Source organism: Hipposideros armiger, unplaced genomic scaffold (assembly GCF_001890085.2).
Source record: "Hipposideros armiger isolate ML-2016 unplaced genomic scaffold, ASM189008v1 scaffold_1802, whole genome shotgun sequence".
Lineage (NCBI taxonomy): Eukaryota > Metazoa > Chordata > Mammalia > Chiroptera > Hipposideridae > Hipposideros > Hipposideros armiger.
The window spans coordinates 72529-84481 of NW_017733152.1; the positions used below are offsets into that span (position 1 = coordinate 72529).

Below are 11953 nucleotides of genomic sequence, written 5' to 3' on the forward strand. Positions count from 1 at the left end.
ATCACAGGGTCAAAAATTTCTCCAGCACATAAATCTTTAAAATGATTATGTTCAATATTATATTTATTGCAGTTTACCCTTCATCATCGTTTTCTGTTTGACAGCAGTGGTACATGAGTACCACATTTTCTTGAATAGCTACTATGAGGGACATACTGTGCTAGGTATAATAGCCACATGGATGAATGGAGTCAGCCATTTTAACTATTAAACACAAAAACATGTGCTAACAACCTAAGAGATCTATGCAGAGGAAAGAAAGTTCTAGAGAGGACTGGTCACTGCCTCCCTGGAGCAGTGCGCCATAGGGGAGATGCTGACTGGAATAAGTCTACAAGAGTTGAACCGGAGTTGGGAGGAAGGGTGTTCAGAGCAGACAAAGCAGTGGGAGCAAAGGCTGAGAGATGTGACAGGGCTCAGGGTATTTGTGGACTCTCAAATTGTCCATTATGGCAGCAGTGAGGCAGCAAGAGGACAGCAGAGGACTAGATCGCAGAGTGACTAACTGTGAAAAGGAACAGGATAGTCAGGAATGAACCGTACCGTTACCGTCATACAATTGAGACTACCAAGTTACTTACCTGCCCTTTTAGGGCACCTGGAGCCCTTGTGTTTGACTTAGCAAAATGCAAATCTAAAGTAGCGTTGTTTTAATTTCCCCAGATTTAGTAGAAGAACGTACTATGAGGACTAAGTTGCAGACAGAGTGTGTTGGTATAAGCCTGGAAGTATTCCAGAGGAGACACCGTGATGGAAAGCAGTGTTAGTAGTGGAACCTGGCTGTCTGGCTTGGATCTGTTGTTACCTACTAGGTCCTGGATCTGTTACCTACTGGGAATGTACTGTTGGGCAAGTTACTTCAGCTTGCTCGTCTTAAGGAGGGGGAAATAATACTCAACTCATGTGATTATTAAGATTAAGTTAAGAAGCACTTAAAATAATGGTTGGCACAGGTAGTGCTTAATGTCTGCTCTTTCTATTTATTAGTATTTTCACTGTTGTTGAAGAAAGAAGCACTGGGATCTTTTATTACCATATGTTAGGAAAAAAACATAACCCACAGTATTTGGAGTTCACCTTTGATAATATTAAACTACCATTTTTAATAATAGCAGTAATGAAAAATGGGTTCATAGTAACCTAAGTATAAATATTTTGACATGAAAGATATTTTAAAACCTGACAAAGGAAAATGTCTAAACTAATGAAAAAAAAAAGTAAAGACAAGCATAAAAACAGCAAAGAAAAAATTATGACTTACAGCAATCTCCTGAACAAGTTGGCTGAACAGTAAAGAATTTAACTTTGATCCAAGTATATAGAACTGAAAGCAGTGCTCATTCAGCTCTGACACTAGGTACTAGAAATGCAATGATGAATGAGACGTGATTCTCAAAAAGGTGACAGTCTCACAGGAAGTATAAACAATAAGCAATTATAATATGAAAAGTGCTATAAAGGAGAAAATTGGGATGGCTTGAGGACACTTAACCCAATCAATGCATGTATTGTGAGTGAGAGTTGTCAGAGCTTCAAGGAAGAAGTGACATTTAAGATGAAACTGAAGGATGAGTGGGTGGGAAGAATGACAAGGTCTCTGGTCAAAGCTGAAATAAAATGATATATGGAAGCCTAGAGTGCTAAAGTAATTTAAGTAATTTAATGGTCACTGCAAGGAATGGAATATGGCTTGAGAATAGCGTGCAAGAGTGAGCAGATAGTCACAGATTTTAAGTCTGTTAGCCATTTAAGGAGACTCAGACATTATCTTTGAGGGCTTTGGGAAGCCATTGAAAAGTATTTGACTAGGGAGTTTGGTCACTGTGTCAAATCAATATTCCTGTGGCGGCAATTTGCAAAATGAATGATAGTGACATAAACATCATAAATGACAGAGTGAGAAGACGCCATTGTTTCTCCCCTTACATTTATAGTAAATCTGACAACTGTAACTCAACTAAAGATCTCCTGCTGAAAACACAAACATGTCTGAAAGATCCACGCATTGGGACATCTAAAGTGGAAATATTGGAACAAGTATAGGAGTCAGGATGGGAGGAAGGATGGATGGTGGCCACAGATGCAGCTTGGCACCCACTGCAGCTCCAGTGAATACAGTAGTGAGGGTTAAGTCAGGCTGCAGCACTCACTATGGTGTGGAGCATAGCAGGGTCGGAAGCAGTTTCCCTCCAGTAGAAGGCATCTCCTTTCCTCCCTCCCCAATGTGGCAGAGCTGGGTAGAGGTGGCTAGGAAGCTGAAAACAACACAGTGGTGCCAACTGCCATTACAGGAAGAGGAGAAAGCTGCCATATTATGAACTTGCAAATCCTCTGCCCCACACACCCCTGCAGAGCCTGGTGAGGCCAAAATCACATCAGAAATAGCAGATAGCTCTGGGAACTCACAAAACTGGTTCTCCACCACCTACCACATTTCCTACCACAGTTGTAATGCCCCATAAATGACATGAGCTGGTCACAGAAGGGGCACCCAACATCCTAGTGGGAACGCAGAGGTTTTTTTTCTTTCTTTTTTCCCTCTAGAGTTCAGCTTTTTATTGAACATGTTACAAAAGAGGTTTAGTCAAAAAGACCAAAGCCCATGTCATCATCAGACTCCTCAGATTCTTCTTGCTTTGTTTCCACTTTCTTCTCCTCAGCTGGGGCAGCAGTGGTAGAGGGGGCAGGACCTCCTGCTGGTACAGCTGCTGGAGCACATCGACCAGCCCCTACATTGCAGACTAGGCTCCCAATGTTGACATTGGCCAGAACCTTTGCAAACAAGCCTGGCCACAAAGGTTCAACATTTACACCAGCTGCTTTAATGAGGGCGTTAATCTTATCCTCCGTGACCGTCACCTCATCGTCCCGCAGGATGACAGCTGAGCAGGTGCAGGCGAGCTCTCAGACGGAGGCCATGGTGCACGCCGGTGCCGGGTGAGCGCTGTCAGGCACGGTGCTAGTCGCCAGATGAAGTGAGGGCCTCACCCCAACGTGGCCTTAACTTCATTGGAAGGATCCAGCACCTTACCGATAGCTGAAGAAAGGGCACGCAGCATTTTTCTTAATCGAAGCTATATGCCTCTCCACCCTTAGCCCATAGGCACAAATGGTGCCTGTTAAGAGAAAAGAAAAATTTGTGCTACAGCACCATCTACTGGAAAACAAAAGAAACTACCCTACTTATTAACTTTCTGAATAGTTAGGAGCAAAACAATATGTAAACAAGAAAAAAATATCACTACCTCAAATGCACAGAGAAACAACCCATCAAATACTATGATAAACCAAGGTAACTGGAAGCCCAGGAAGAAAATGAAAAGTCTTCAGTAACTAAATCTCAAAGTCATGGAAGACTGTGATTTAAATGGCAGAGAATTTAAGACTGCAGTTATGAAGAAACTCGATGATATACAAGAAAACTAACAAAGCCAATTTAATGAATTCAGGAATAAAATTAATGAACAAAGGAGATACTTTACCAAAGATATTGAAACTATAACAAAAAACACAAACAGAAATTCTAGAGCTAAGAGAATCCATAGATGAGATGAGGAATGAATTAGAGACCATTAGAAATAGATCAGTCCAAATTCAATGCAATCCCTATCAAAATAACAATGACTTTCTTCTCAGAGAATAAATAATCCTAAAATTGATATGGAACCACAAAAGACCCCAAATAGCCAAAGCAATCTTGAAAAAGAAGAATAAAGTTGGAGGTTTCACGCTCCCTGACTTCAAATTGCACTACAAAGCTATAATAATCAAAACAGTATGGTACAGGCACAAAAACAGACACATAGATCAATGGAACAGAATAAAAAACCCAGAAATAAACCCTCGCTTATATGGTCAGCTAAGCTATGAAAAAAGACACAAGAATATACAATTGAGAAATGACAGGCTCTTCAACAAATGATGTTGGGAAAACTGCTCAGATGGTTGTGAAAAAATGAAACTGGACCATTCTCTTACACCACATACAAAAATAAACTCAAAATGGACTGAAGACTTAAATGTAAGGCCTGAAACCATAAACCTCCTAGAAGAAAACATAGGTAGTAAACTATTTGATATTAGTCTGAGTGATATATTTTTTAATGTTTCCTTGAGCAAGGAAAACAAAAGCAAAAGTAAACAAATGGGACTTAATCAAATTAAAAACCTGCACAGCAAAGGAAACCTTCAAAAACAAAACAACAACTTACTAAATGGGAAAATATATTTGCAAATGATAAATATGATAAAGGGTGATATCCAAAAATATATAAGGAACTCATATATCTCAACACAATATTAAACAATCCAATCAAAAAACAGAAAGAGGACATGAAAAGACATTTCTCCAAGAAGACGTGCAGATGGGCAATAGACATATGAAAAGATATTCAATATTCCTAGTCACCAGGAAATTGCAAATCAAAACCACAATGAAATACCATATTATACCAGTCAAAATGGTATTTCAAAAAGTCAACAAATAACGTGTTGGTGAGGATGTGGAGAAAATGGAACCCTTGAACACTGTTGGTGGGACTGCAAATTGGTGTAGCCACTATGGAAAACAGTATGAAGAGTCCTCAAAAAACTAAAAAAGAGATCTACAATACCATCCAGCAATTCTACTTCTGGGTATTTATCTGAAGAAAATGAAAACATTATGGATACAAGTCATGTTTGACTTCTGCAATTACAAGAGGTGCTCAAAGTGGTTACCGTCAGTGTCCAGACACTTCTGATTATGGCGAACTACTGCTTGAGCATAGATAACATCGCTTAAAATGTGTATACATTTTTTTGGCACCCCCAGTATATATGCGAGGCCAGACAATTAAGTTTGCAAACTCATCCTAGAAACAGTGCTACATACCTCATTGCTGAATATCACTTTGGTCACCTTTGAAGTACTCCCCTTGGGAAGCTATGCACCAATGCCAGTGCCTAGTCCACCCTTCAAAGCAATTTTGGAACTGTTTTTCTGGAATGACCATCAGGGCTGTTGTCGTGTTACCTTTGATGTCCTAATGTCTTCCTCTCAATATTTCCTTTATCTTCGGGTAAAGAAAGAAGTCATTGGGGGCCAGATCAGGTGAGTAGAGAGGATGTTCCAATACAGCTATTTGTTTACTGGCTAAAACCTTCTTCACAGACAGGGCTGGGTGAGCTGGTACAGTGTCGTGATGCAAGAGCCATGAATTGTTGGTGAAAAATTCAGGTCGTCTAACTTTTACACACAGCCTTTTCCACACTTCCAAGTAGTAAACTTGGTTAACTGTTTGTCCAGTTGGTACAAATTCATAATGAATAACCCCTCTGATAACAAAAATGTTAGCAACATCGTTGCAACAAGTTCGAAAACTTAATTGTCAGACCTCGTATATATTTCATTCTCTTTTTATTGCAGTGTAATATTATGCTGCAATGAAAAGAGAATGAAATCTTGCCATTTGCGACAATATGGATGGACTTAGAGGGTATTATTTAAGTGAAAGAAGCAAGAAAGAGAAAGACAAATACCATATGATTTCACTAATATGTGGAATCTAAAAAAACAAAACAAATGAAAAAAACAAAACAAAACAAAAACAGGCTCATAGAAAAAGAGAATAAAGGGATGATTGCCAGAGGGGAGGTGATGGAGGATGAATGAAAATGGTAAAGGGAAATGCAGTCAATAATATTTTGATAACTTTTCACAGTGACATATGATTACTAGAATTAGTGGGGTGATCACATTGTAAGGTATGAAAATTTCGAGTCACTATATTATAAACCTGAAACTAATACAATATTGTGTACCAAAATATTTAAATTAAAAAAAAGAGTTGGAAAACCTATATAGACCAACTATTAGTATCCAATTTGAAACAGTAATAAAAAAACCTCCCCTATAACAAAAGTCCAGGACCAGGTGGCTTCACCAGTGAATTGTGCCTAACACTCAAAGAAGATAATAGCAATCCTTCTCAAACTTCTCCAAAAAATTGAAGAGGAGGGAATACTTGCAAACCCATTTTATGAGGCCAACTTTACCCTGATATTAAAGCCAGATAAGGCCAACCACAAAAAAAGAAAATTACAGGCCAGTATCTCTAATGAACTTAGATGCAAAAATCCTAGACAGAATACTCGCAAATCGAATACAATACATTAAAAGGATCACACATCACAATCAAGGGGGATTCATTCCAGGGATGCAAGAATGGTTCAACGTCAACAAATCAATCAATGTGATGCACCTCATTAACAAAATAAAAGGTAAGAATCATATGATTATTTCAATAGATGCAGAAAAATCATTTGACAAGATACAACATCCATTTATAATTAAAACACAAAAAATGGGTGTTTTCATTATAAATGGATGTTGTACTTTGTCAAATGTACAACATCCTTCTTCATAAAAAATGTAGAAGAAAACTACCTCATCTTAATAAAGGTCACAAATGACAAACAGTCAGCTAATATCATACTCAATGTTGAAAAACTGATAGCTTTTCCTCTAAGATCAGGAACAAGACTAGGACGCCCATCCTCACTACTGTTATTCAACATAGTGCTAATAGTTCTACCCAGAGCAATTAGGACAGTAAAGCAATAAAAGGCACCCAAATTGGGATTGAGGAAGTGAAACTGTCATATTTGCATATGACAAGATTCTATATATAGAAAACACTATAGACTCCACCAAAAGATGATTAGAAAAAATAAACAAATACATTAAAGTTGTAGGAGACCAAATCGATATAAAAAATCCATTGTGTTTCTGTATACTAACAACAATGTCAAAGAGAAGTGAAGATAACAATCCCATTTGCAACTGCAAGAACAGGATAAAATAACTAGAAAAAAACTTAAAGGAAGTGAAGGACCTGTATGCTGAAAACTATAAGACATTGTTGAAAGAAACTAAAGAAAACACAAGATAGGGAAAGAACATGGAAAGATATTCCATGTTCATGGATTGGAAGAATTAACATTGTTAAAATGACCATATACCTAAAGCAATATACATATTTAATGAAATCCACATTAAAATCTCCATGGCATTTTCAAAGAAATAGAATTTAAAAATCATCAAATTTATGTGTAACCACAAAAGACCCCGAATAGTCAAAGCAATCCTAAGAAAAAAGAACAAAGGCAGAGGTATCACATTCCCTGACTTCAAACTATGCTANCCAAATATGTACAAAAAATTACAGAAAAAGGGGTAATGTAAGGACCAAGTAATTCCAAGTAATATAAATTATAAAGTGATATTTTTTGTTGTTGTTTCTTTTGTTAATACTTTTAGGTAGCTGTGATGTTCCAACCAGGTTACTCTTTGCAGCTCTCAAACGGCCTTATAACCAACAGAATTATTTCCCAGCGGGTTCCGTTGTGGAATATGAGTGCCGTAGGAGCTACAAAAGGAATCATTCCCTGTCAGGAAAAGTAACTTGCCTTCAGAATTTTACATGGTCCAAACCAGATGAATTTTGTGAAAGTGAGTATAAGTTTAAAGAGTATTCTTAATCCTATGGTGTTTGAGGAAATAGTATTTTTTCATTCATATTGGAAGTCTATGTATACATATTTTCTTTAGAATGATCCTTAAAAGAACAATTAGAGTCATTTTATTTTAAATTAGGCAAACTAAATAAATAGTTTTGAGATAGGAAAATTAATTTACTCACAGATTTCACATTTGATTAGTTTAAGGCTACCTTAAATGAAATAAGTATACATGCTATATATGTTCCTTTTTTTTGAAACTTATCAAATGCATGTAGGACTTAAAAAGCCTAGGAATAAGAGATTATCAGTGATTCAGATGATGAATTTGTATAGATGTGCCTGATACTTTAATGAAAAACAATTTAAATTATTTTCTAGAAAAATCGTGTCCTAATCCTGGAGAAGTAATAAATGGTTATGTTAATATAACAACTGACATATTATTTGGTGCATCCATCATCTTCTCATGTAAAACAGGGTAAGTTTTGATATACTAACCACTCTATATTTAACAAATGAAAAAACAAATTAGGATGTATGATGGAAGTTTTTAGATTTGAGGCCAGTGTTTATAAGCTAATAGCAATAAAACTACCCTTTAGTGAAAAATTTTTCCCATGAGCTCATCACAGTTAAATTTAGTAAAATGTGGCAAGAAAGGAAGATTTCTTACACCACCAAATTCTCTCAATTCTTAGATTTCAGTACATATGTGATTCATTATAAACTTTTAAATGTGATGAGTAAAGGAAAACCTTATAAGATGTTGATGATAGTTGCAAACATTAAATCCAGGTGTTGAATATGAAAGCAGTTTGTCATTTACCTAAATAATAAATTTGCTTATGTTTTTTCCTATATGCAAACAACCTGTTATAAAATATCATGGTTTAAAAAGCTTTACCCTAGTGTGAAAATACTATTCTGGCTCAAGTCTTTGTGCCCGAAATTGGAATGATCAGTTATTTGTGTGGAGGAAAGGAAGTCAGTCATTGAGTATCATCAGTGTCTCAGGCACTGCTGAAAGCTTTATATTTGTTTTCTCGAAAATTTAATATCTGCAAATTGAATTATGATATTTTACTCTGTGTCCATTTATTATAAAATAAAAAGATCAGTATCACTTGTCTTCTGTACTAAACATAGCTATTTGGATCATTAATATAATTAATATTGAATCTGGGAGTACTTTGAAATCTTTAAATATAAGTACATTCTATTATTCTATGAAGCCTGTATTGCTCTTTTAGAACTCAAAAATATATTCAAGCATCTATCTCATTTTAAAATGCTTTAAAATACTTTAATATTCTCTCACATGTGCTCCATCCCAATAAAAAATGTTTTGCATGTCTTATGCTTTTTTATCCTTTGGATGTCATCTTTTTAAATTTAATTTTTTTTCTTTAAACTGCCATATGAACTGTTATCAACTATTGTTTTGTCTTCATCTACTGGAATAGTAAATATTTTAAGATAATATTCTGGAGAATTTAAGGGAACCAACCTTTTTTTTCCCCTCATTGTTTAGGTACAAATTAGTTGGTGCAACTTCTAGTTACTGTATTCTTATGGGCAACACTGTTGACTGGAGTGATCCATTGCCAGAATGCAAAGGTAAGACTGAAAAAATCTAAGCCCTCAGGTAGTGGGGCTGAATAATCAATGATAAATTATTTTCTGCCCACTAAGAATTATTCACAGTATATATTGGTAGTACCCTNGCTGAGCCCGCTTGGTCTTGTTCCTGAGGCTGCGGAGTCCCGGCGCGCGGTTCCTGTCCCCGCGCTGTGGGTCCTGCGTGGCGGGGCGCCCGCGCAATGTTGCGCCTCCTCCTCGGGGTGACGGTATTGCTGCTGCTGCTGTGTCCACAGGCTGTGCGGAGTGAGTGGGGGATGGAGACCTAGCTGAGCTGGGTGAACCCTAGGCTGTGTGGGAGGGCCTGAGTCGGTCTCCATGACATGACAACTGAGAAGTCTGGGAACCTGGGGGAGGTGACGGATGTGGGCATCGGTAATTGCTCCTGTAATCCTCTACTTTTAAGACTCAGAGCTCTTACAGGCACCATCTCGTGGGACAGGAAGAGGATCTCCGTTGCTAACCAGCAATTAAGGGTCTTGCTGTGGTGACCAGCTGGCATGGCTTTAGGAGTGAAACATGGAGAGTTCGGGAAGCACAAACTAAGTATGCAGAACAGTCAAGGATGCGGAAACCAAAAGTCAGGGCTCAAACAGAGTGACTTCTCAAACCCCCAATATCTCTTTAAGCAGGGAAGGCCAAATGGCTGACCGTTCCTCGCCTCTAAACAGAGTCCAGTGATGTGCAGTACAGGGCGCTACAAATTTGCCCATTCCCTCCAGGTGTAATGTTCCAAGGGGGCGTCTGTCTTTGTTGCGTGCTTAGCAACAGTATCTAGGCAGAGATAAATACTAAAACACACACACACACACAAAACAATAATGAAGGGGACGGGTTTATTCTCGACTTATTTTTGTCTTGAAATTAATTGACCAGACAGGAAGCCTGGCAACTTCTTGGTATGTCAGCTCTGCCCTGGATGGAAATGTTACGAGTACCTCTAAAGCCATTGCTGCTTCCCTTGTTCACTTAGGGAAGGGAATGCTGCAATCAATTGAAAAGTGTTTCTTCCTTCAGTTCTGGTTTTTTCACCCTAGGTGACTGCAGCCTTCCCCCAGATGTACCTAATGCCCAGCCAGATTTGGAAGGTCGTACAAGTTTTCCTGAAGGGAGCACAGTAACATACAAATGCAATAAAGACTTTGTTAAAGTTCCTGGCAAGATAGCCACAATAACCTGTATTAAGGACAATGAATGGTCGTCGATTGCAGAATTTTGTAATCGTAAGTTCTTCCTTTCTTTTTACAAAAATTATGAAAATGGAATGTGTCTTTTTATGAGAATGGAATGTGTCTTGTCAAACTTTACCCCTCTTTGGAGTGACGTGTAACTGATCATTTTCTAGCATTATTAAACCCCAGGGTATTCTTGTTGGCACTTCACACTTCAGCTAATTGATCATCATTACTTCCTCAAATAGCTCCTGCTTCTCCATTAACTGGTTCCCCTCACCTCCACCCCCCAACACAGTACCTCCTGAACTGACTAACAGAAAATAAACGATAGCTACCGTTTTTTAGGGAGTAAATTGAATATAAATATGTTTGGCAATTAATTTGTTGACGAGGCCCACTTGTCTGCGGTAGGTGCCTGGCTCATGAGCCAGGCACCTAGAGGGTTAACCTGATTGGACTGGATGAGGAGATTAGAAAACAAAGACACAGAGAAGAAAGTTGGGCCCTGGAGGTCCACTGTCCGCTGATGGTGGAAAGTGGGCACTGTTTATTGCTTGCACACAGTTTTTATAGCAGAAGTAGAATTCTACAGGTAAGGGGTTTTGGGAGCTTGAGGGAGTAGGGTAGCAAATATTCCAGAAGTGAGACAAAGTACAGCAAGTAGAAACTGCTAACAGGCTGGCAATTCACTCTGTAACTTTCAAGGCTGTTTGTGACATAGACTTGCAGCAGCACAGTGGAGAATAAGCTTATCTAGCAACCTTTCCCACGCTGCTCACCCGGGCCTGAGAGCCTGTCAGCTTGCCAGCTGCCAGGCTTAACCCTTACTGCAAACCTCCAGCTCTCCACACTTTGTGACACATAGGCACTCTATTTTCTTAAATTTCATTTTTTTAATTAGGAGTTACCAAATACAACCCTGTGATGGCATTATTTAAATGTCTGTATATTTACTTAATCTATGCATAGCTTTTACATATACAAGGAAGTGTAAAGATAAGACTTGTTTCCTGCCCTTGAACAAGTTGAAGCAATGGAAGCTACAGTAAATATAGAAACTGCAGCAAATATTTTTTGAAACCAGGTATGTAATTGGCTTTATCTTTTTAAAACTCTATCTGTGATAGAAGACAGTAGGTTGAATACATAAACCTTTGTATGTGTATCATGTTTCAGAGTTTGTAACACTTCTGCATTTATTACTTTCTCTAATCCTCCAGATAACTCCACGAGGTGAATAGGGGCTCATCCTCACTTTACAGTTGAGGAAACAGGCCCTCAGAAGTTAAGTAACTTCCTTGAGATCAGCAGCTCTTATGCAGAAAAGCCAGGGTTCAAACTTGAGTCTTTTGAGTATAAATCCAACACTGTTTCCACTATGCCATGCCTCTATAATTCATATTTGCCCAGATGTTTAAAATTTGTAAATATTCTTATGCACGCACTGGTTCATCTGATCCTGTCCCCATGGGTTGTTGTGGGGATTAAATGAATTTATATGTGTAAAACATTTAGAAATATTCAATAACTATTAGCTAGTATTGTTACTGTTATGGTTGTTGTCCAGGACGTTAGCCCAGGAATCTGGAAATATCGGTTCTCATCTGCTGCGGTGCTGCATGGGGCGGGTAAGAGAA

At 38.1% G+C, this 11953-nt stretch overlaps 1 protein-coding gene, 1 long non-coding RNA gene and 1 pseudogene across 2 annotated transcripts in view; 2 read left to right on the plus strand and 1 right to left on the minus strand.

Annotated features, from left to right (window-relative positions):
• Positions 1-2580: 2580 nt before the first annotated feature.
• On the minus strand, positions 2581-2919 carry LOC109378210 (60S acidic ribosomal protein P1 pseudogene; annotated as a pseudogene).
• A 4342-nt stretch (positions 2920-7261) lies between these two features.
• The window catches only part of LOC109378211 (uncharacterized), a 7176-nt gene continuing 2484 nt past the window's right edge, over positions 7262-11953 (plus strand). The window contains exons 1-3 of the long non-coding RNA XR_002122966.1: positions 7262-7492; positions 7882-7981; positions 9035-9120. This is a non-coding gene — a long non-coding RNA (uncharacterized LOC109378211). The remainder of the gene's footprint in view (positions 7493-7881; positions 7982-9034; positions 9121-11953) is intronic.
• LOC109378209 (complement decay-accelerating factor-like) lies at positions 9230-11030 on the plus strand. The gene is made up of 2 exons (XM_019634672.1): positions 9230-9387; positions 10179-11030. The coding sequence occupies exons 1-2, from the start codon at positions 9324-9326 to the stop codon at positions 10469-10471; spliced, it is 357 nt and encodes a 118-aa protein (XP_019490217.1). The 5' UTR covers positions 9230-9323; the 3' UTR covers positions 10472-11030.